A 26,140-nucleotide genomic window follows, 5' to 3' on the forward strand; every position below is an offset into this window, starting at 1 on the left:
TATAATATTACCATAATTATTCATCAATATCTATTTAAAAACATATTTGTTTATATTACTATAATTATAAAATCTTATGATTACTTGTATTTAATACCATTTTGTACTTTATCCCACCTTTTAGTTCTCGGGTTTTGAATAATGATTTCACTTATCACATCTGTCATGTCACTGCTTATCACATTTTACTTCTAATCTAAAAATTAAACCTATTCATGTTTTATCTCGGAGTGTATTTAAACAATACATAATTAATACATATTATCACATTCAATATCATTTTCAATTTTATCTCACCTTTAGTTCTAGGGTTTTGGATCGTAGTTCCCCTTATGACATCTGTCACTGTTTGTTACATTTTAATTCTAATTACAAAATTAAACCTATTCATATTTGACCTGGTAGTGTGTTTTTTACTCCTGGCTATGTTATTTATGAAGTCTTATACATTATTTCTTTTCAGTTTTAATATATACACACACTATAATTCTTTTAAAAATAAAAAGAAGAGCCTTGTTTTAATGCTTGCCAATATTTTTTTTTTGGTGTTTCCAATACAGGAGTATTTCCAATATATATAGGTAATCATTTAATTAACGACGATGCTTTTAAGGTAATAATGAATGCCGCCGTAGCTAACAAGTTAGTTAAAAGCTACCTACTTAAAAACGTATTTTGATTCTATATTTTTCAGGTGGTTGTATTTGTTAACATTTTTAATATAAAATGTTATAATCATCTTGCAAAGTAGGGTCAAGAATTTGGGACTCTTGTTTATAAATTTGCATTCATATATCTTACAAGATCCACAAGAATCAAGTCATACCACAATTCATTATAATATAATTCATGCATCAATCTTATATATCTTTATTGATTGTCATTAGGGCAAAGCTAAGTTATAATGATAATTTTCAACGGATGTTGAGGAACATAAATCTGTTCGGTTGTCATACTCATTTGGGAAGCACGGATATAGAGCTAATAAATAGTCATGTGAGAATTGTCTTTGCTTAATTATAAGCATTTGTTTAATGTTCTAAATCTTATTACTACACCAAAATAGATATTTATCACGTAACGTAATTAATTAATACTGTCGGATTTTTTAATCATAAAGGCTGATTTATTATTATCGACTTTTAAAGACCAATTTTAGGTCAACGTTAATTTATCGTTAATTTTTTTAATTAAAGTAGTTTAACCTATATCAAGTTGATGCTAATTATATCGTTTTAACATTAACTTAATTTGCAGATTTAGTCTATGAAAATGAAAGTAATTTAACAAAAAAAAAATCTCCTACAATGCTTCCAACTTTAAAAAATAACTAGAAATGATAAAATAAAACAAATTATATTGGTGATAATATGAGAAAAGTATGAATAAAGAAGAAGATAATTTTTTTTTGAGTAAATGTAAGGCATTTAGATAAAGAAGATAAATATAAAACATGAGTGTGAATAAAAGATATAAGTATAACAAAAGTTAAAGAAAATGAAAAAAATTGAAGAGGAGAAAATTCACCATTTTTTAATAAACATCTTTATATTAAAAATCATTTTTAACTTAGTTTAACAAAAACAATTACTTTTACCCATTGCAAAATAAAATAATAGGTAGCCTTACAACAAAAAAGTGAGCTACAGTAATTCTATTATTAAAGCGACTTTATTATTTTGGATTAAGTAAAATGTTAACAAAAATATTTATTTATTAAAAAATAAAAAAAATAATTTTATGCTTTTAAATATGTTTTGAAAAGTTATCATTATACATTGAAATCAACACTCAACACGTTACAATTTCACCGACAATAATATATAGACTTATTTCGTTTTCTATATATGGTTAACCTGTTATTTTATTAAAAAAGGGTTTTTGAGTAGATCAGAACTTTATTTTGGATAATTCAAAGTGATTTGTAGAATAAATATTTTAGGAGTCTCGTACTAGGTGGTCATGAAGATTCAATAAATTCTCATTTTCATCAGCTTAAATTGTACAGTTAAATTTAATTCAATTCAACAAAGTAGCTGATTTGAGATCTGACATTCGTGTTCCTAAAAATAAACGAACAAATACTGATGGAGGGTAGCAGAAAGTAAGAAAACGCCTATATATATGGGAGTTTAGGAACCTACCACTTTGATCCAGAAACCCATCTTCTTAAAGATGACAGATGAATATTTAACCTAAAGGTTTTCATTTAAGGTACAGTATTTATACGTATTAGGGTAACAATCACCTACGGCCGAACCCTTTCAATATATCGTTCTCTGTATGTATATATTAACTCTTGGACTGCACTGCATAATAATAACAGCAATGACTGATTCGGGTTACCTTACAACGGTTTGGCATTAAAAATGGGAAGGGTGCCATGCTGTGAGAAGGTAGGGTTGAAGAAAGGAGCATGGACTCTAGAAGAAGACAAGAAGCTCCTCGACTACGTTCGGAAGCATGGCCATGGAAACTGGCGTTCAGTACCTGCCAAAGCCGGTAACAATACAACTTCTCTGTACCCTTTTTTCTCAATCATTGACTCTACATGTTCTTGATATTCAGCAATCACGCTCCAAATCCAGAATTTATTTGTTACACACACGTGTGATTTATACCTAGGTCTTGAAAGATGTGGAAAGAGTTGCAGATTGAGATGGATTAACTATCTCAAACCTGACATAAAACGAGGAAACTTCAGCGCGGAGGAAGATCACACCATTATTCAACTTCATGCTCTTCTTGGAAACAAGTGACTTTCTTTTGGTTTTGATACTTTTGTATTAGTAAATCAAATGGGTAATCATATATTTCTCAGAAGCTAATCATGTTTCTCTATTGCACACACAGATGGTCAATCATAGCAGCTCACCTGCCCCAAAGAACAGACAATGAGATCAAGAACTATTGGAATACCAACATTAAGAAAAGACTCATAAGAATGGGCTTAGATCCCATTACCCACAAAACAAAAGAAAATAACACGTTTGAACCCTTTGGTGTTGGCCATGACAACCCCAAGGACAACATCAATATCTGCCACGTCGCTCAATGGGAGAGTGCTCGACTTGAAGCTGAAGCCAGAGGATCTATGGTGCAAGTTGGATCGGGATCCTCGCGTTTCTCTGGGCTAATTTTAAGTAAAATTCCAACTCAACCTCGTCTTTCATCACATTCAGTGTCAACCGAAAACAACACAGCGTATAACATGTATGCCCTCGTGCTTGCCACAAATCATGATTTTCGGTCATCTGTATCCACTTTGAGCATTCCCACACTTCGTGCAGTTTCTAATATTCCACAAATCACCAACACAGAAAGTTCACTTTCATTTGAGTGTCATAATAATGTCATGGGTGCTTGTAGCCACATTCAAAAGTTAATGGAAGGTTGTGTGTCAAACTTACAAGATGATGACATTATGGTGGCTTTGGAAGGATTTAGGACAGCAAGGTCCGAGAGTATCGAAGAGCTTTTTAATGAATCCGCTTCCTTTTAGAAGGTCTAATATGACGATTTGTTTTAAAATATCTGTCATTCGTAGTTTCTTCTGTTTGGAGTAGTTTTCAGTTTCATATCTGATTGTGTTCTCAGTATGTGTCTCTCACACTTTTTTTCGATCTTATATGATAGGTTTTGTTGCCCTTGTTTTTCTTTTCTCTTTTTCCATTTATTCGTATGGCACCGAAGATTGTGGACATTGTTACTATTTTGCTTTTCACATATACTACACAGCAGAACAAACTCATACTTTTTCACCAAAATTGAGTCAATTCCACTTGTCTCAAGCTTCTGTGTATGATTCAATCAATGCATGATTACAGAAACCAATTCGTGGTTTATTTTACCAGTAAAAGTTTACAAATTGCGCTGGTTTTAATATTAACACCTACAAGTTTGATGATTGCTGTTGCTGAATTAGTATATGCTCCAATGTAATCGGATTACTTACCTTTTATTGTTTTTTGTCAGTGGAATTCCAGTAACTACATATACAGTTGTGTTTGGAATTGGGAAAGACTCTTTCTAGCTTTGTAGGACCTGAAAGTAACTTATGATGGCGGTTCTGTATTCTTGAGCATTCCTTATGCTTAAGATTTAGTTTCCTTTAGTTTGGTTGAAATATTTCTTATAAAAAGTACTTAAGGTGAATGACAAGGTCGTGATGTTGCATTTTACTATTAGTGTTTAGCAACTTGAATGAAAAATCATACGATGAAAAGAGATGTATGTATCCACTGCTTTTGGGAAAGTGTTTGTTTGGTTGTTAAAATATCATTTTCCATAATTAAAAGAATTAACGCAGTCTTCTCTTTTGTCAATGTTACTTTAATTTCAGCCTCATTGGTCGTACACTCAATACTTCATTGTGTTAGTCATGGAAGACCTCATTTTGAATTATTTTTGATACGACACATCAAAAGTATAATCTCTTATTCTAAGTTCATCTCTTCTAATATTTTGTTCCACATTTTAGATATGATTTATAACCTTCCAAAAATATTACAGTCATTTTATTTTTATCAAAGTGTAATACAAATTCTAGAAGAATACAGACATTATATGATAGAAATATTAAAATGTAATACAAATTTTAAAATATTGTAAAAAAACTTAAGATAGGAAGATTAAAAAATCAAGAATATTCTATATAGATAAAAATCTAGAACATTTTACATAAGTTGTAGATAGCATTTTCATAGAATAATTTATGGTTTAATTCCTATTTTGGTCCCACTTTTCGTAGGGTCTGTTCAAATTGGTCCTACTTTTTTTCAAAAGTTCACTAAGATCCCACTTTTCGCAAAAACGGTGCAAGTTAGTCCTTTTTGGTTACGGCGTTAAAAAACTAACGGCACAGCTGCCCAGCTGGAAGAAAACTGATGAGCTGTACATTTTTTTGTTGACGTGGCACTGTGAATTGGTGATTCATCCTGAGAGCAGAGGATTCATGGCTGTTTTACCCAAATTGAAAAGCAAAGTTAGGATTCTGAAATCTAAAAGCAGGAGGTTTCAGCAAAGTTAGGGTTCTGAAATTTAAAAGCAGAGGTTTAGGGTTAGGGATGAATTCATCACAGAGTTGTTCTTCCTGTTCGAAGGCAACCTCCAAAGGATTTTCGCAATCCTCACACGGTGTTGTTTCCAGGAGAGTTGGGATAACCCCTATTTGCCACTGTGGTGATATTGCTGTAATGAAAGTTGCTAGAACTTCAAGGAATGCTGGGAGGAAATTTTGGGGATGTCACCATTACAAGGTGTTTTGAATAGCGTAACTTCATTACACGAACTCAGATTGTTCACTCATATTACATCCATAACCCTTATTTTTTCCTTCGTCATGGGGTGCCAAAACATCACTTCCCACCATTGAAACACCAGGACCAGCCTAAGAAAAGTGCAAAAAGTGCTTAAAACTCACCTTTTTGGCCAATGGTGACCCCAGTTCACCTGACTGAGTACCTGTGTTGGACTTTCTGTACAAAATCCAGTTTTCTCTCGGGTAATCGTTTACAGTGTCCTTGTAATCGATTACAGTGTCAAAAAAGGTGTAAACTTGATTTCTAAGGCATAATTTGAAAGGTCTTTGAGTGTAGATTCCAACAAAACAAGAATCAACTCATTTGGAGTTCGGTGGAGAAAGTTATGAGCAAAAGAACAAGCAAAGGTCAGAGTTGGCAAAAATATATGAAACGCTAACTTGAAAGAATAAACTGTATCAACTCAGATGTCCAAAAAATACAAATTAGTAGTCATTGGAAAGATTTTTGAGTCTAGTTTCTAATAAAAAAAGAATCACATCATTTGGAGGTCGGTGGGAAAAGTTATCAGTAAAATAGCCAGCAAAGGTCAAAGTTGACAGCATGTTATCTCACCCAAGTTGCTCATCTCATAAACATTGTTTTTTTCCTCCATCATGGGGTGCCAAAACATCACTTCCCACCATTGAAACACCAGGACCACCCTAAGAAAAGTGCAAAAGTGCTTAAAACTCACCTTTTTGGCCAATGGTGACCCCAGTTCACATGACTGAGTACCTGTGTTGGACTTTCTGTACAAAATCCAGTTTTCTCTCGGGTAATCGTTTACACGGATGCTGTAAACGATTACCAAGCCCTTTTTTGAACACTCTTAGTCATCCCTTGCAGAGCTTGCTCCTCCAACTAATGAGGGGTCACCCCACACTCATTGGACTCACATCACATCACCAACCACCCTCTCCCACCACTGAAACACCTGGACCAGCCTCAGACAGGTGCACAACTGCCTAAAACTAAGCTTTTTTTCCAATGGTGACCCCTGTTCACCTGGCTGACTACCTATGTTGGACTTTATGTACAAAATCCAATTTTCTCTCGGGTAATCGTTTACCAGGATTCTGTAAACGATTACCAGACCATTTTTTCAACACTCTGACTCATCCCTTGCACTACTTCGTCCCTCTACTCATCACGGGTCACTCCACACTTCTTGCGTTTACATCAATGACCAACACTCATCTCCCCACTCAGAATTTGATGAACTCCTTCCCATTAATTACCATTAATTTGGATGTATTTGGATGTATTTTGTACTCTTATTAAGTACTTTAATTGTGTGTGTTGAATTCTTATTAAGCACTTTCATTGTCTATGTTGAATTCTTATTAAGCACTTTCATTGTACTGATATTATGTTGTGATATTTGGAAGTAGTGATATTATGTAATTATATCTGTTTTTTGCCAGGTATCCTTAATATGTATTACAGTAATATACGTAAGGGACCACCTTCAACAATTTTTAAAGGAAAAAGGGACCACCGTGAACAATTTTTAAAGCAAAGGGGGACCACATTTAACATTTTTAAAACAAAGGGGGGACTAAAACGAACTTTATTGCACGAACTCAGATTGTTCACTCATATTACAACAACTGATATTACATCAACAAAACATGATGTTAAACACCTAACCCATTACATGAACAAAACATAAATTGCACATTGCACACCTAAGATCAAGCTAAACACAGCCACAATGTCATAATGTTCAACACAATAACAGAAAACACAACTCCAAGTAAGAACTTTATCCTTCTCTGCAACTCTTTGACATTATTTTCCAGATCAAATATCCTGTTGCTTTGTCTCACAATTGTACCATCTCTATCATCAGCATTGTCCTCAGAACACCACTTGAAAAAATTACATGACATCCCACTTGATATCCCACCCTATTATTCACCAAGAACACAAAAATGTTAAAACAAATAAAATCCAAAACACATGGAAGTGGACAGTACACTATTCAAAACACCTTGTAATGGCGACATCCCCAAAATTTCCTCCCAGCATTCCTTGAAGTTCTAGCAACTTTCATTACAGCAATATCACCACAGTGGCAAATAGGGGTTATCCCAACTCCCCTGGAAACAACACCGTGTGAGGATTGCGAAAATCCTTTGGAGGTTGCCTTCGAACAGGAAGAACAACTCTGTGATGAATTCATCCCTAACCCTAAACCTCTGCTTTTAAATTTCAGAACCCTAACTTTGCTGAAACCTCCTGCTTTTAGATTTCAGAACCCTAACTTTGCTTTTCAATTTGGGTAAAACAGCCATGAATCCTCTGCTCTCAGGATGAATCACCAATTCACAGTGCCACGTCAACAAAAAAATGTACAGCTCATCAGTTTTCTTCCAGCTGGGCAGCTGTGCCGTTAGTTTTTTAACGCCGTAACCAAAAAGGACTAACTTGCACCGTTTTTGCGAAAAGTGGGATCTTAGTGAACTTTTGAAAAAAAGTAGGACCAATTTGAACAGACCCTACGAAAAGTGGGACCAAAATAGGAATTAAACCATAATTTATCTTAAGACAAGATCGTCTAGCAAAACGTGTTTTGCAGTTTAACCGATAGTGTTTAACAAAGTTTCGTATAATAAAATGAACCATTTATGATAAGCATGGTAAACACTATAATCATATAAAATGTTATCCTAAGCGCTTAATGTTACTCCAAAAGTAGAACTAGTTTAAACGCTAAGTACATATACCTTATTACCTAAACGCTTCATAACACCTAACATATTAAATGCATGTACGAATAATACTCTTTTATCTGTGGTGTTGTGTTATCTTTATCTGTGCAAATCACAAAAGTACAAAGGTTTTCTAAATGTTCTACATTAGATCAAAAGAACGTTAAGAGATGGGAAAATATTCTAAGAATGTTTCTTCAAATGTTTTATGCTCTTCTTATCTGTAAAGATATCTTTGCAAAAGAACACAACATCTGATTTTATACCAAAATGTTACTTACCTACGAGAAAGTCAATACATCTAAGTAACGAATATCTTTTTCGAAGAAGGTTATATAAAGAAGATTGTAAGAAGAGAAGATAAGAAGAATAATGCTCTGAATTTTATGCTGTCATTTTCTCTCAAGCTTTCATCGTCTAACATTTCTAATTTTTTTTATTAGAAGTCTTACGATTTCTTTGTCTTGAAAACTTATCCTATTATAATTTGTACTTGTTTTGTAAAAACTACCTTTGTTGTGTTTGTTTATTTATAAGTGATTTAAAATACTCATTTAAACGATATAGTCACCTAGAATGAGAAACCAAAGTTACAAAATTTTTATGAAACGTTTTGAAAATAATTTGATATTTTTAGTTTTTGAAGATTTTGGATATTTTTGGTATTTTTGACATGATTAAGAAAAAATATGTAATAGGTATACTGCTTCCGTGAATGGTCGTATAAGTACTCATATCTTTAAAAGAGAATTTTTTTTATTTTCTAAATATATTTTTTTGAAATTTGAATTTTTAATAATACACCAAAATAAAATATAATTTATTTTTTATATTTTTTTATAAAAGAAAAATTTGAAAATAGGTATCAACAAAGCGAATGGCCGAACCAACACCAAAATAAATAAGGAAAAACATTTTTTATCATTTTGAAAGAAGATATTTGTGAATAGTAGAAATAATGTTGCTAAAAAAAAATGTCAAATTAAGTGTAAGAAAAACGCGTATAATATTAAAACATGAAAATTGGAACTGCATAAATCAATAGAAAAAAATGATAGTTGCATACCTTCCAAACTTTTCAAATCTCGCTCTTTTGTTCTCTACACTACAACTACCTTTTCTCTTTTTTAGAAAGAGAGAAGCGCAGCGAATTCCCTTGTCCCTTTATGCGTTTATCTATGTTTTTAGTGTGTCCCTCTGTATATTTCTTTGTCCTCTCTGTGTGTTTTTCTTCCTTTTTTTTTTTTTCGTGTCTCCTTTTATTTATTTTATTTTATTTTTTAAAATGAATTTATTTACCCTATTGACAAAACCGAATATAATAACAAAAGAAACCAGTAGCAGCGTTGTATTAGTAGTAGTTATTTTTTTCACTTTCAATGATGGTCTTGAGTCATCGTGGATTGTGTTCAACTTTTAAACAACGGTTGGAACTACGACGGTCTTAAAACCATCGTTACATGCGTATTCTAACCATCCTGGATTGACCAATCTGCAGTAGTGTGAAAACCAATTCTAAAAGGGTGATCAATAGTAGAATCATAATAATATCATGGTCTTAAATGGCTTAAATATGGTCTTCTAGTAAAAACTACAACAATCAACTTGTGTTAGAAAGTGTGACTGTAATGTAAATTGCTATGCCTAACCCACTAACTAAAGCTCGAAGTTGGGACGGAAGAACTTTCGGCGAGAAAATGACTCTTAAGTTCTACCTATCGTAATGAAGATTATGTTATGTGTTGTGATAGAGTTAGATGCAGGATATAGTAGGTTCACTATGACAATTTTTTTTTATACTTATTAAAAAAAGTTTTTTACACCGATGTTTGAGCAGGTAAAGAAATAGAGAGTATAATTTTTTTTTAATTTTTTACACGGGTTCTAAAACTAGTATAAAAGTCATATTTTTACATCGGTTACTTTTAAACTAGATATAAAAAAAGTCCCGCTTTTACACCTGTTATTATCATAACAAGTATAAAAAATATGACTTTTCGATACTCTCAGACCTTTCTGTTCTAAACGCTTCCACAACCACCATAATGTCATCATCTTGTAAGTTTGATACACAACCTTCCATTACCTTTTTGATTTCGCTACTAGCTCCCATGACATTATTGTTAAGTTTTAATAAACACAGATGGCACAGTGAATATGTGAAAAGATTGCATACTTTATTTAGTCATACGAAAGAAGCTTTATAAGCTTTACAGAGACTCTGGACAAAACAGAATAGTAACAGAACAAAAAAATCATGAAACTGATGCCACTAGTTTAGGCGAAAACTAAGCCACTAATTTGACCCACTCAATCCTATAAAATAGGACTCTTTATTAACACGTTAAAATAACTAACAATCCCTCCCTTAAGCTTTAGCTTATTTCATTCACTGCCAGCATTCCAAGCATACGTCTAAGTTTTTCAAACTGATCAAGCTTCAAGGCTTTTGTCATAATGTCAGTTGCTTGCTCATTTGTATTGCAGTACTTCAATGTAATAACTTGATCATTAACTAAATCTATGAGAAAGTGGAACCTTACTGCAATATGTTTACTCCTACCATGGCAAACAGGATTCTTGGACAGTTGTATAGTAGAACTATTATCATAGAGAATCTCAGTAGTTTCTTTTCTTTCTATTCCAAGATGCTCTAGGATTCGTTTGAGCCAAATACATTGACAAGCACAATATGCTGCAACAATATATTCAGCCTCAGTGGTAGAAAGGCTTACCACAGGCTATTTTTTTGAAGCCCATGATACTGCTGCAGTTCCAATCATAAACACTGAACCAGTAGTACTTCTCCTATCATCTGAATCCCCTGCATAGTTGCTGTCACTATAGGCAGTGAAGCTCATCTTCCTTCCCTTTTGATAGAAGAGACCATATTCAGTAGTGCCTTTTAAACACCTGAGAATTTGTTTTGTTGCTATCCAATGTGACTCCTTGGGATTGGCCATATACCTACTAAGTAAACTGACTCCAAACATCAAATCTGGTCGTGTAACAGTCAAGTACATGAGACTGCCAATAGCTTGTTTAAACTGTGTAACATCTACTAGAATTCCTGCTTCGTCCTTGGATAAAATGGTTCCTGGTACCATGGGATTTCGTACTGGGTTGCTGTTCAACATATTAAAGCGTGCTAGGATATCATGTGCATATTGTCTTTGGCAAATAAAGATGTCTGCTTCATTCTGTATAACTTCTATTCCTAAAAAGTGTTTCATCTTGCCCAAATCTGTCATGTCAAACTCCAACTGCATTGAGTGTTTAAACTCTTCACATATAGCTTTGTTATTTCCAGTAAATATCAAATCATCCACATATAAGCTAACTATTAAAATATTGCCTTTAACCTGTTTCGTGAACAAGGTGTGTTCACTCGGACAACGTGTAAATTTTTCTTTGGCAAAATATGTTTCAATTTTACTATACCAGGCTCGTGGGGCCTGCTTGAGCCCATATAGAGCCTTTCTCAACTTGTATATTTGTCTTTCTTTGCCTTTCTTGATAAAACCAACAAGTTGATGAACGTAAATTTCTTCTTGAATTTCACCATGCAAGAAAGCACTCTTTACATCAAGCTGAAACACTTCCCACGCATTCTGAGCAGCCACATCTAACAATACTCTCACCGTATCAAGCCTAGCAACAGGAGCAAAGACTTCTGTATAGTTGATGCCATATTTTTGAGCTTATCGTTTTTCTACTAAGCGGGCTTTATATTTATATCTACCTGTCCTTTTTCATTGAGCTTTGTTTTGAAAACCCATTTCACACCTATGGGTTGCACGCCTTCAGGTGGATCAACTAAATCCCATGTGTTATTTCTTTCAATTGTTTGCATCTCAGCGTCCATGGCCTCCTTCCATTTTTGACTTTTACTAGCTTCCTCAAAGGTTTGAGGATCCTTGCAATCGGTGGTCAACATTGCTAGCAAGCTTTCCTCTTCTGCAACCAAATTGGTTTCATAATTGGTCATCCACACGGGTTGGCGTCGAGTCCTTGGTGCCCTCCCTTCAACTGGAGGATCAGTGGATTCTAAAATAGAAGTTGATTCAGGCAATTCTGAACTATTATTGCTACCTCTAGGTGTAATAGGTTGAGGTGTAGAATCAACATTAGAATCAACATTGTCACTCTCTTCTTTATCTAGACTCTCCATATCAAGAACAGGAGGTGTACTCTCAATTACAACTTTGTACCAACTCCACCCTTTGTCTTCTTCAAAGACCACATCCCTGCTTACAATTACCTTCTTTGAAATGGGATCAAAGAGTTTGTAAGCTTTTGCTTCATCACTCACACCCAAAAGAACACATGTGTGACTCTTGTCATCTAATTTGCTTCTTTTTTGATCTGGAATATGAACGTGTGCAATACATCCAAATGTTCGAAAGTAATCAACACGAGGTTTTATTCCACTCCATGCCTCTTCCGGAGTTCCATGATCTATAGCAGTAGTGGGACTTCGATTTTGAGCATGAACACACCATCCTACTGCCTCAGGCCAAAAAGACTTTGGAACTTGTTTTTCATGAAGCACAGATCGTACTGCATTCATAATGGTGCGATTCTTGCACTTGGCAACTCCGTTCTGTTGAAGAGTGTACGCAGCTGTCAGTTGTCTAGAGATACCGTGATGTGTGCAAAAATTAGAGAAGTCCTTGGATGTGAATTCCCCTCCTCTGTCAGTTCTCAAACAAGTGATATGAGTGTCAGCTTCTTTTTCAACACAGGCTTTGAAACTCTTGAATGTATTAAAAGTTTCAGATTTGTCATGCAAAAAATAAACCCATGTCTTACGAGAATAATCATCAACAAAATATAATATGTACCGTTTGCGGCTGTTTGAAATTGGTGTGATCGGACCACATACATCAGCATGAACTAACTGTAATTTAGTTGATGCGCGTCAAGAACTTGACTTGGGTATGGTATCACGGTGTTGTTTACCAACAAGACATGTAGTGCACACAACTGTAGAAATTTTCAAAGAGGGTAGTCCGATTACCATTTGCTTTTGCACAAGTGTATTGAGTCCTCTGAAATTGAGGTGACCAGATCGTCTATGCCATAATTGTGTTTCTTGTTCTGAGATATCTTCCACTTGGAAACACTGAGAATGTTGAGTAAACGTTGAAGCTGACAAACAGAACATTCGGTTCCTTTGCATAGTGTGAATGATCAACCCTTTATCTTGATGAAATATTTTGCATGCACCATGTTGAATTAGAAAGGTAAGTCCTTTCTCTTGAAGTTGTCCCAAACTTAAGAGATTGGTTTTAAGTTTTGGAACATGATAAACATCAGAAATAACGTGGGTAATATTATTGATCTGTACCCGTATGCTTCCTTTTGCAGCAACCTCCATTTTTGTATCATTACCGAGCTTGACAAATTTATGGGATCTTTCTTCATGTATTTCTGTGAACCATTGCTTATTTCCTGTCATGTGGTTACTGCAACCAGAATCCAAAAACCAATCCTCCATTTGAACAGAATGTGTCACCTCTTCATATGCGACCAACAAAATCTCTTCCTCAGCTTCGACTTCTTCAAACATTGTATAATGAGTTTGTTTCTCGACACTAGGGCACTCATACTGAAAATGTCCTAGCTTATGGCATTGAAAACATTCAATGAGTGCCTTGTTGAAAGGTTGTCTTCCACGACCTCTCCCACGCCCACGGGTACTGCGTCCACGACCACGACCTGTTCCCGCTCTATCATCATGCGTAACTTTCAAGACTTGTTCTTCTGGTTGAAAATTCTGCATTCGTTGTTCATGAACGAGCATGTTGCCATGAAGGTCATCAAGACTCAGAGTATTCAAGTCTCATTGGACTCCTCGATATAACATACTACATAGTTGAAGTTTGGGGTTAAAGATCTGAGTATCTTGCTAACCACTGTGCTGGAATCCATTACTTCACCATTAGATTTCATTTTGTTAACAACAGTGAGTGTGCGCCCAAGGTAGCTGTCAATCTTCTCGCCGTCCTTCATCGCCAGTAGTTCAAACTCACGTCGAAGTGCTTGAAGTTGAGCACGTTTGACCCTCGTTGATCCCTGATATTTTTGCTGCATTGATCTCCAGATTTTCTCTGACGTGTTTTTGCCTAACATTGTTTCGAGAATTTCTCGATCAATAGCTTGAAACAAAAAATTCTTCACCTTCAGATCCTTTAGTTGTGCCTCAGCGACACTCTTCCTTTTCGCCTCAGTGGGTGTTGCACCAAGTGTTGGTTTTCCACTCTCCACTAGCTGCCATAGTTCTTTGCTACGTAGAAAAGTTTCCATAGTCATGGACCAAAAATCATAATGTCCATCAAACCTTGGAATGGCTGGTTGAACATATTTATCTGAAGTAGTCATGACTTTACAGTCACTGTATCAGAGTTGCACTCTAGATCTGGATGCTCTCTTTACTCTCCTTGGATCAAGCCATTGCGGAGCTCTGATACCAATTGTTAAGTTTTAATAAACACAGATGACACAGTAAATATGTGAAAAGATTGCATACTTTATTCAGCCATACGAAAAAAAGCTTTTATAAGCTTTACAGAAACTCTGGACAAAACAGAATAATAACAGAACAAAAAAAATCATGAAATTGATGCCACTAGTTTAGGCGAAAACTAAGCCACTAATTTGACCCACTCAATCCTATAAAATAGGACTGTTTATTAACCCTTATATGAAAGTAAACTTTCTGTGTTCTTCATTTGTGGAATATTAGAAACTGCGGGAAGCGTGGGAATGCTCAGAGTGGACATAGATGAACGAAAATCATGAGTTGTGGCAAGCACGAGGGCATACATGTTATACGCTGTGTTGTGCTCGGTTGACACCGAATGTGATGAAAGACAAGGTTGAGTTGGAATTTTGCTTAAAATTAACCCAGAGAGTTGCGAAGATCCGGATCCAATAACTTGCAACTGAGACCCTCTGGCTTCAGCTTCAAGTCGAGCACCCTCCCATTGAGCCACGTGGCTGATATTGGTGGTGTCCTTGGACTGGTCATGGTCACCACCAAAGGGTTCAAACGTGTTCTGCTTAATTGTTTTGTGGGTAATGGGATCTAAGCCCATTCTGATGAGTCTTTTCTTGATCTTGGTATTCCAATAGTTCTTGATCTCATTGTCTGTTCTTTGGGGCAGGTGAGCTGCTATGATTGACCATCTGTGTGTGCAATAGAGAAACATGATTAGCTTCTGAGAAATAGATGATTAACGTTTTGATTTACTAATACGAAAGTATGAAAACCAAAAGAAGGTCACCTGTTTCCAAGAAGAGCATGAAGTTGAATGATTGAGTGGTTTTCCTCGGCGCTGAAGTTTCCTCTTTTGATATCAGGTTTGAGATAGTTAATCCACCTCAATCTGCAACTCTTTCCACATCTTTGAAGACCTAGATATATAAATCATAGATGTATGTAACAAATAAAATCGGGATTTGAACCTTTGAATCCTCAATATAAACAACATGCACACTCATTGATTGAGAAAAAAAGGGTACACGGAAGTTGTTATTACCCGCTTTGGCAGGCACTGAACGCCAGTTTCCATGACCATTCTTCCGAACGTAGTCGAGAAGCTTCTTGTTTCATCTGGACTCCATGGTCCTTTTTTCAACCCTACCTTCTCACAACATGGCATCCTTCCCATTTTCAATGCCGAACTGTTGTAAGGTAACCCGAATCAGTCATATGCATACATAGAAGGATATATTGGAAGAGTACAGCAGTAGGTGATTGTTACTATAATACGTATAAAAACCGTACCCTAAGTGAAAACCTTTGGCTTAAATTTTTTTTCTGTCATTTTAAGAAAGTGGGATCAGGATCAAGGTGGTAGGTCTCTAAGCTCCCTATTCCCATTTCCTTTTCAGTTCCTGCTTTTTTTTATTATTATTTCAAAATATTCATATTTATTACTTACCTGTTTATCATGTTTTCTAACTTTATGCTGTTATCCTTGAGTATTTGCTCGTCTATTTTTAAGAATACGAGTGTTAGAGATATCAGATCTGTAAGATTAGATTTGATCAAAATATAAATCATTTTGTGAGGTTGAATAAAATTTAAATAATTTAATCATTGTGAGGTTCAATTAAATTTAAACGATTTAAGGTGATGAAAGTGAGATTTATTGAGTCTATAACACCACTCTTAGCAGCAGACCCTCCTAAAACATTTAGTATACAAATTTCACTCTGAATTATCCAAAATAGAATACTGATATACTGAAAATTCCCTTTTAAAAAAAATAACATCTTAAGCATTCCAATTTTAAAAGTTGTTTTGAAAATATATTTTTACATAAGACAAATGTTTATAAATAAGTAGAAGCTAGACAAGTACTTTTCACATTACGATTGCTCTCTATCCGTACTTCTCAACTGTGTATGTGTATGACAACGGAACAGGTTAATGTCCCCCAACATTACTTCCGCTGAAAATTATCATTATCACTTAGCTTTGTCCTAATGTGAGAATCGATAATGATATATAAAATAGATGTGTTCCTTAGGTCGAAAGTCCAATGAGTTGATGTTATGTTAAATTAATGCTTCGTTATTGGTTTAGAAAAAAAGTAAAATTACAAAGTGAATTAATTTTGATTTTCTAGCATTGTAACAAAATAACAATGTAATTGATTATAAAGTCATAGGATAACATAGACAAATATTCATTGGAGTTGGATCTAATAAACTAAACCTGATCAAATAATCTTCGTAATACAATTTCTAACATTCCCATCCTAGTTTCACTAGTCCTAATCCTTAGAAACTAGTACTACTCCTTAATGTGAAAATATTAATCCCTTAGTTATTAATATCCAATTTACATTAATATCGAGTGTTACCACGTAAGCTCAAAGTTGATCCCTAAAACTAAAAACTCATGACTATTTTATCTTGTTTAATTTCTAAAGAATTTTCCAATTATTAGAGACCAATAGATTACACAGATAATCCTATCATGCTGATAACACTACAAAAAAGTAGGGCATTACCGAAGGCCAGAAACCCTCGGAAAATGCCAAAAGCCGTCGATAATGGACGTTTACCGAAGGCCTATCGACGGCCAAAAATCCTTCGGTAAATCCCTTGTCGCTAACCATTACCGAGGGCTTCTGACCTTCGGTAATTACCGAGGGTCAGAAGCCTTCGGTAATTACCGAAGGGCGAAAGCCCTCGGTAATTACCGAAGGGCGAAAGCCTTCGGTAATTACCGAAGGGCGAAAGCCTTCGGTAATTTCCGAAGGGCAGAAGCCCTCGGTAATGAGCATTCGAGGGTATTTACCGAAGGGCGTGAGCCTTCGGTAATGGCCAGACGAGGGCATTTACCGAAGGGCAAAAGCCTTCGGTAAAATGCAGAGCAGGTTTTAGAGAAATGGTTTTCCCTCTGCAACCCAGACCTGTATAACAAATTTAATTTACAAACAGACCTGCATAACAATTTTCAAACACATACAAACATGCATAATGTGCATCTCAAAGATCCAATCAATGATCAATATCCAAGGCACATCAAATAATCCACAGGACATCCATTAATGTAAAAATAATGTATTTATAGTTCAAACATAAAACAATGTAACACAAGGATGTTGTAACATCCAAAGTCTGTAAGTACATCTAACATTGAAATGATATCAACTCAAAATGTTCTAATATCCAAAAGTTTGTCTAACAAGTAATGAGAAAATGAAACCTAATAATGTACATAACTATCATCAGAATGATTTTCATCATCCTGCTCCTCTATTGATGGCTGGACTGGTGTGGGTTGGACTGATGAGGGTTGGACTGATGAGGGTTGGACTGAAGTGGGCTGCTGAGTGGCAGCAGGTGATGAGGACGGTCGTGATTGGGTGGGAGGGATATTTTGTACGTCCTGTGAGGTTTGAGGCAAGACAGTCATGACCAGGGCCTTAAAATTTGAAAACTCTGCTCTGAGATCAGTGAGCTCCTGGTCACGTTGATGGAGTTCCTGCCTGAGTTGAAGAACCTCGTCAGGAGTACTGGTGGAAGAAGAAGGCTGGTGCTTCAGAGTACCTCCTCTGGATGCTGTATAGTTTGCAGCAAGCTGTCCCGCACCATACACTCGTCCCTTTTTCTTCCCACCAACGGTGTCGATCCAGCACTGCGTCCTACGGATGTCATCATCTGCATTACTGGCATCATCCGGTGTAGGAGCTGACTCATGTTCAGATCTAACCTGTGAAAGTCTCGTAGAAAAGTCTTCCTGTTGAAACATTAAAAGCAATGTCAGAGAACGATAGTATAACAGAAATAAAAAATTAGTAATAGTGTTATTTGCTTACATGAGTCTTCCGAGATCTTTCATCAACAAATTCATTAGTTCCCTTCCGAACATGAGTCTGTGCAAAGACCTCATCAACATGGACCGCCCGTCCTAGAGCCTGTGCCTGTAACATAATTAAGAATTACAAGCGTACATATGAAATACAATATACATAACTTGTGTATGAAAGAAAAAGTTATGTAATGAGATTATACCATACGAATGGCATGCTCATGAATGGTGATCGACCCACCAGTATGCAGGGTGCCACCCCTTTCAGACGCTCTGTTCCGCTGGGCTTTGGCACACTTATTGCGGAACTCTACTGTATTCCAATGGGCCAGTAAAGAGTTCCAAATGTGCTCACCCAGCCAGTTAGGGCGCTGTGCTGCATTCCGGGCATCCCTAAACATCTCTGACAGCCGATGAGATGCTTTCATGTGGAAATTTCTGTGTATCTGAGTTTCATGTTCAGGTTTCCACTGCACCTTCATCTGTAACATTAAAGAGAACAAACATTGATTACAGAACATACTAAAATATTCCCAACATTAGTGTAATAGATTGCTCACCTGAAAGCGCTGCCAGAATGGCTTCCTGTCGTCCTTAGGTATTGCTCCCCAAGTAGGCCATGGAGTTAAAAACTGTTGCTTTATTGAACGTGTGATGGCCTGGGAAGCAACCCTAGATGGAATAAACCTGCATAAGAAAGCTCATTTCAATTACAATATGGTTTAAACATCAAATGATATCAACAGATTATAAACTTACCCTTTACCATAGGGCTCAATCCATGGTCGATCATGGAGGGGCGGGTCAAGATCTTCACCATCACCACTTGAATCTGGATCACCAAGTGGTGTGACGGTCTCAGAAGGAGGTACAGAAGATGAGGAAGGTATAGAAGTAGGGTCAGAGAGAGGAGTGGGGGTAATAACAATAGGGGGAGGAGTGGGGGTGGCAATAATAGGAGGAGGAAGAGGGTCTGTGGCAGGGGTTGTAGAAGGGTGTGCTGCAGGAGGAGGAGAAGGGTCTACTGCAGTGGTAGTAGAAGGGTGTACTGCAGGAGGAGGAGGAGTGGGGTCTACTGCTGGTGTAGGAGTCTGTATAATAGGGGTAGGAGGAGGCCCCACAGATGATGAACTACCGGGAGCAGGGGTAGGTAGTCTAGCAGGCACCCTAAGTACATACTTTGGTGTCTGCCGTTGCCTCTTTGTAGGCCTTGCTACCCCTTTTCCTTTATCAGGACGCTCTGAACCTTGTCCTGTCATTACTGCATTGAAATGGTTACAAACAAAGCGAATAAATATAAATAAATAAAGAAGGATGAATTGTTTTCAAAGTCAATGTACAAGTAATTGCATACAACTTCAAGATGGTATTTTAGATAATGGTAATGAAATGATAGTCCAATTTGCTACAATAGATGTTCAACATTCAATCATCGTCATCATGATCATCATCTTCATCTTCATCTTCATCATCGTCTTCTTCTTCTTGTTCTTCTTCTTCATCGTCATCATCATCATCATCATCTTCTTCTTCTTCTTCTTCATTTGCTTCTTCTTCTTCTTCTTCTTCTTCTTCTTCTTCCTCTTGTTCTTCATCACCTTGTACTGTTGCTTCTAATTCATCTCCATCACCATCAGGGTCGACCAATGCGGTTATACGTTCAACTTCGATAATTTCTTGTGGTTGTGACATTTGGTCAAGTTGGTAGGCTACATCTTCCTCAACTTCATTTGAGTCTATGCGACCTCTAGGCTTCGTTTGTATTGCTACGGCCCAACCACGCTTGTCAATATTGCGAAATGGTGGATATGACACATAATAAACCTGTCTCACATTAGATGGTAGAATGAAAGGATCAAAAGGCCCATATCTTAATCTCTGGTTCAGTTCGACAATATTAAAGCGTGGATCGACTCTAGTACCAGCTCTAGAAGGATCAAACCATTCACAATAGAAGAGTACCACTCTGTTTGGAGAAGTAGTGCTGTTGTACTCTAACTCATATATTTTATGAATGATGCCGTAGAAATCATCATAAGACCCCTCTGTTAGGCCCTTGACATACACGCCACAATTTGATGTTTTCTTTCCTTTAGACCATTCATGTGTATGGAATTTGTAACCATTGATGAAGTAAGTGTGCCATTCTTTGACACATCTCATTGGCCAATTGGAGAGATGTCTTAACTCTTGAACCGTGGGAGTTAATGCCTGATTAAAAACCTACAAAGGTAGTAACAAAATTTTAAAAGCAATGGTCAAATTTACCTTGCTCTAAACGTAGGAAAAACTACGGACCTGATTTCTAAACCAATGCGGAAACTCTGAGTGTATTCTAGCAGAAGTGTTTCCTTCTGCGACTTGCTCAGCCACAACAAATGAGCTGGTACAAATGAAATTCATTAGTGTATAACAATTAAACCGTTTGATAGATTAGAGATGGATGATGACATACTCAAGGTACGGCTTTACTTCACTGCAATTGATCAAGACATGGACATGAGCAGAGTTGAATTCAGCATCAGTTAACCAGTGAGTGAATTCTTTCCCTGCGTGACGGCCTGTTTGTCGAAAAACTGATAATGCACCTTCACGTCGTTCAACTTGCCATTGCATTTCATTTCTGACATGAGTGGGGGACAACATGAAGTTCTTGAAATAATGTGAACAAAAATAAGTTGTCTCTCTGTGCAAGTAAGCTGCACAAATTGAGCCTTCCACTCTAGCTTTATTTTTAACTGAGCGTTTGGATTCTCCCATAAACCTTTCAAAGGGATACATCCACCTGTACTGCACGGGTCCCCCAAGCCAAGCTTCATATGCAAGATGTATTGCAATGTGCTCCATTGAATCAAAGAATGCAGGAGGGAATATTCTTTCCAATTTGCAGAGAATAATCGGGATATTTTCATCCATCTTTTTAAGGGAATCTTCCTTTAGTGTCGTGCAACACAAATCTTTAAAGAAGTTACTGATTTCTATCAGTGGATGTAACACGTGTGTTGGCAAACAACTGAACGCAAGAGGGATGAAAGTCTCCATGAATACATGACAATCATGACTCTTCAACCCTTGAATAGTACCGTTCTGAACATTGGCACATCTGGACAAGTTAGAAGCATATCCATCTGGCATTCTAAGCTCCTTGATCCATGCACACACTATTCTTGTCTCGTCTTTTGACATGGTGTAATTTGCTTTTGGTTTAAATAATCGGCCGTTACCTTGTGCCTTCAACTCTAAGTCTTTTCGTCCACAATACAAAGGTAAATCTTTTCTTGCTTTCTCATTATCTTTTGTCTTACCTTTAACATTCATAACTGTGTTGAAGACATTGTCAAAGAAATTTTTTTCTGTGTGCATCACATCGATGTTGTGTCTTAGCAAGTTGTCCTTCCAATAGGGAAGTTCCCAAAATATGCTTCTTTTAGTCCAATTATGCCATTCCCCAAACCCTTCTAGCCTATTCTGACCAGATTCAGTCACTTTTGGATAGTCTTTCACTCTTCTCCACACGTGTGATCCAGTCAACTTTGGCGGGGGCATATCCGTTTCAACTTGTCCTTTTCGAAATGCCTTTTTGTTTCTTCTAAAGGGGTGATCAATGGGCAAGAACCGTCGATGGCAGTCAAACCAACTACTTTTCCGACCATGACTCAATTGGAATGACTTTGTACGTTCCATGCAATGTGGACAAGCTAATCGACCATGTGTGCTCCAACCAGATAACATGCCGTACGCTGGGAAGTCATTAATAGTCCACATCAAGGCTGCCCTCATAAGGAAATTTTGCCTCCTTGAAACGTCATACGTCCAAACACCATTCCATAACTTCTTCAAATCATCAATCAAAGGCTCCAAGTAAACATCAATCAATGATTTGGGATTAGATGGACCTGGTATTATACACGATAAAAACATGTAAGGCTTTGTCATGCACATCTCCGGTGGTAGATTGTATGGGGTAACTATCACGGGCCAACATGAATACGGTGATGCAGACGCCTGAATGTACGGGGTAAACCCATCAGAGCATAGACCAAGTCTGACGTTACGCGGTTCACTAGCAAAGGATGGATGTTTACGATTGAAGTGCTTCCAAGCTTCACCATCAGAAGGATGACGCAAAAGTCCCGGAGTTTTGTTACCATCATGCCATGTCATGTGTTCTGCTGTTTGCATTGAAGTAAACAATCTTTGTAATCTTGGAATTATAGGCAAGTAGAACATGGACTTTAATGGAATTGGTTTTTTTTGCCTCCGTCCAGCATGCATTGTCTGATATCGAGGTGAGCCACAAAACTTGCATTCCACCAACAATGCATCATTTTTGCCACTCTCATTGTCATAGAATAACATACATCCATTAACACAACAATCAATCTTCTTCACATCCAATCCCAACTTTGAAACACATTTTTTGGCTTGGTAATAATTCTTCGGCATCAAATTGTTTGGTGGTGTCAAATCTAACATCAGTTTTGTATAGAAGTCCACTGCTTGAATGGGAACGTTCCAATTAGATTTGCCAGCCATGAGTCTAATGCACACTGACAATTTTGACTCAGATGAACCTTCAAATACAGGTAGATTTGCCTCTGTCAGTAAATTGTAAAACCTCTGCGTCGTTTCATTTGGAGGCTCTTCATCATGAGTATCGTCTGCTTCTGCAGCATGGTGACGAAGAGCATGGTCGACCATCTCTTGCATGTAGGCAAATTGATCTATCTCACATGTATGTACAACAGTATTCGAACCTGATGCAAGCCGTTTTTCAGCTGCAGTGGAGGTCGAAGGAATTTCTTCACCATGAAATGTCCAGACCGTGTAATTAGGCATGAACCCTTTTTGGTAAAGGTGAACTTTGACGACTTCATCTTTCAGAATGCTTGTGCATTCGCACTTGATGCATGGACATCGAATCCCTCCATCAAGGGCATAATATTGATATCGTCGTGCCGTCTCCACGAACTCTTCAACTCCGATGACAAAAGATTCTTTCAAACCTCTCCTTCCACTATAACAACGGTCGTACATCCATCCACGATGGTTGGGATAATGGGCCATGTTCTGTGACAAGCCAAACAAATACAAACTTAGCCAAAACAGCAACACTCCATGTGACATAAGTAATAAAGCAATTACTACTGAAGTCGAACATGGAAGGCAATTTCAACACTATGGTCATAGGCATTCAATAAGGGCATGCAAAGACAAGTCCTCAGTATTGAAATGCATTAAACATCCTAAGGGGTTGTGTATTAAAGTTGGAGGAGACAACTTATTACACCTGAAGTTCTCTTGTCTAGAGTACTTCCACATATTTTGTACGTTCTAAGTGTTTATAGTATTTTTACCCTTCTCATTTCATTGAGAATGTGTGTAGTACCATAGGATTTGAAATGACTACTTAACTTAATGAAGTTAAGTAGCCCTTAAGAGGTTACTTTAGTGCAGTCATCATGATTTCACCATTCTAGTGCATTTATAGTAGCCCTTAAGAGGTTTCACTGCATATATATGAGTGGCAGTATATGTGAGGCTCAAATGATTTGTCAAACAAGTTTATATCATCAAATTGGATGTGTGGAAACACTTAAATAGTCAAGAAACACACTGCAACAGTACTTCACTAGTGCACTTCCAAATGTAGGCAAAATGGATGGTCTAGTAAGAAATTTTGCATATGAACTGACAAATGACCAAATGAACAGTGTGCACAAGTTTTAAATGGTAAAATAAACTTGCATACACTTTGAAAATGCACTTGCAGAGACAGATTCGCAAAATCACAGCAACTGAAGCCAAAAATACAGCAAAATTTGGTGGTATACAGAGGAAATCTGCATATAGGCTTCTTAATGACCATTTCAACAGTAGAAACAGATTTCAATTCACAAAATATACTTTCACAAACATTGAAACATCACAGAAACACACAGTAGCAACAAATGACAGTGGTAGTTGCTTAAGAATGCATAAAAATAAAGCAAAACTGCAGCAGAATTGGAAATTCATGTGAATCAATGCTGGATGGATCAAGAAACATGTAAGAAAAGTCCTAAGCAACCAGATCTAGCTTGAACATGTTAGCTAGGAGAATTAAAATGGCCTAAAACATGCCAAGGATTCAAGCACGGTGCAAAAACTTATGGAGAATTGTGACAGTTTTGGAAACCAGATTTTGATCAACTCAACTACTGTTTTTGAAATTTAGTGGTCAATACAGATTTCTAGCACTTGAAACATGTATAAATTCATCAAATAAACTTGTCTCAAGCATTAGAATCAATAAATCTGAACAAAAACAGTGTGCACATGATCAAACCAGACATGAATTTTGATGCAGAATTTGAAATCAGAGTGTGAGGAATTCAAGCACGTGGTATGCCACATGTGTTTAGAATAAGTTTTACAGCAGTTGGCTTATTGCACGTGGAGATTATAGGCATCAATTTTTGTCAACATGAAACACCAATTGGCATAGCTACATCCAAGCACAGGGAATTGATTGAAGAAAAATGAGGAAGCTAGATGCTAGGGGAGGAGACAAGCCTAAAGCCTATGGTCAGAAGGAGACAACAGAAGGATTTGGAGATCTCTCTTAAATTCTTCCTCTCGACAATTGGAAAGAGGCATCTTCTTTTCCTTTTTTTCCATGGAGTATAGCAAGTGTATTACAGAGATCATGGCTGGATGAAGGAAGAATTGGTGGTGGTGTGAGATGATACGTTCAGAGAGGGAGAGAAGAACAAGTTGCTTTCACGGCTGAAGTGAAGTATACGTTTCTTTCTTTTCTTGAAATACAAGAACTGAGTTGGAGATGAAGAGAGGAAGTTGCTGTAATGACTGGAAGATACGCATATGTGAGGAGCTTTTGAGAGAGTGAGCATGGTGAACTGCTTGGAGAAAACTCTTGAAGAAGTAGATGAATATGGAGGTGTGATTCTCGGTCAAAAGAGGTAGAATTGTGTGATTCCTACTGCAATTTGGAGAAGTGCAACCATGATCCATCAACACATGAATTCTCGCAAAAAGTGGTCCATATAGTAGTATAGTTTATGAAATTTTTAATGCTTTCAATGACTTTGGTTTGTTTGCACGGTAGTATGCTTTAAATTTCAGAACTTGTAGTTTAATTTTGCTTAAAGAAAGTTGGACAGCCCTACTGGAAGAATTGCATGTTTTCACCTTCCAATCAATATGTTTTTGCTTGTCTTTCTTTTATATAATGTTCATGGGTCCAGCAACATCATTATTTTACACATTTCTACTTTGTTTACTTTTGAAAGATGAATAGAGAGGTGAAGTGAATGTGCAGCTACGTTTTTTATTCTTTGGCAACAACAAAAGCTTTCAAAAGTTGTATTCTTATGTGAAAACCTCTTAGGTGTACGTGAATGAAGAAAGTGGTAGGGTCCTCCTTGTTTTTCTTGCCAAAATGCTTTGTTATCTTTACCTTTCTTTTATAAAATATCGTGTTGTTGTTGTGTCCAGTGGCAGCCCCTCCCTTTAATGTCTTTGCACCTTGTTTTGTCTTTTCATTGAAGGAATTAAGTGAATGGATGGATAGGAGAGCAAAGTTTTCAGATTTCTAAACCCCTTTTCACGTGAAGAAGACTTGGTCCTTTATTGCATTTTACTTTTATTGCTTGAGACTTATTGACTAAGATGGAGTAGTAGATAGCTTTTATTTTTATTTGTTTTCAATTCCCTTTGCAATTCAGTGGATCTTGTGTATAGAAGATAAAGTTCACGTCTGGAAGGTAGAGAACCAAATTGCTTGACAT

At 36.6% G+C, this 26,140-nt stretch overlaps 2 protein-coding genes and 2 pseudogenes across 2 annotated transcripts; 1 reads left to right on the top strand and 3 right to left on the bottom strand.

Annotated features, from left to right (window-relative positions):
- The first annotated feature begins 2,369 nt into the window (after window positions 1-2,369).
- On the top strand, window positions 2,370-3,502 carry LOC148202882 (transcription factor MYB16 pseudogene; annotated as a pseudogene).
- A 3,495-nt stretch (window positions 3,503-6,997) lies between these two features.
- LOC148202883 (uncharacterized) lies at window positions 6,998-15,693 on the bottom strand (annotated as a pseudogene).
- A 1,867-nt stretch (window positions 15,694-17,560) lies between these two features.
- LOC148202884 (uncharacterized) lies at window positions 17,561-19,624 on the bottom strand. The gene is made up of 5 exons (XM_088110527.1): window positions 19,110-19,624; window positions 18,911-19,037; window positions 18,554-18,832; window positions 18,358-18,462; window positions 17,561-18,278 (listed from the first exon to the last, which is right to left on the bottom strand). The coding sequence occupies exons 1-5, from the start codon at window positions 19,607-19,609 to the stop codon at window positions 17,745-17,747; spliced, it is 1,545 nt and encodes a 514-aa protein (XP_087966653.1). The 5' UTR covers window positions 19,610-19,624; the 3' UTR covers window positions 17,561-17,744.
- Window positions 19,625-19,680: 56 nt separating this feature from the next.
- Window positions 19,681-23,417, bottom strand: LOC148202885 (uncharacterized). Its single transcript, XM_088110526.1, has 3 exons — window positions 20,806-23,417; window positions 20,649-20,733; window positions 19,681-20,573 (listed from the first exon to the last, which is right to left on the bottom strand). The coding sequence occupies exons 1-3, from the start codon at window positions 23,415-23,417 to the stop codon at window positions 19,776-19,778; spliced, it is 3,495 nt and encodes a 1,164-aa protein (XP_087966652.1). The 3' UTR covers window positions 19,681-19,775.
- Between the last annotated feature and the right edge of the window lie 2,723 nt (window positions 23,418-26,140).

Source organism: Vigna umbellata, chromosome 3, assembly GCF_029865625.1.
Source record: "Vigna umbellata cultivar VRB3 chromosome 3, Vumbellata_1.0, whole genome shotgun sequence".
NCBI lineage: Eukaryota > Viridiplantae > Streptophyta > Magnoliopsida > Fabales > Fabaceae > Vigna > Vigna umbellata.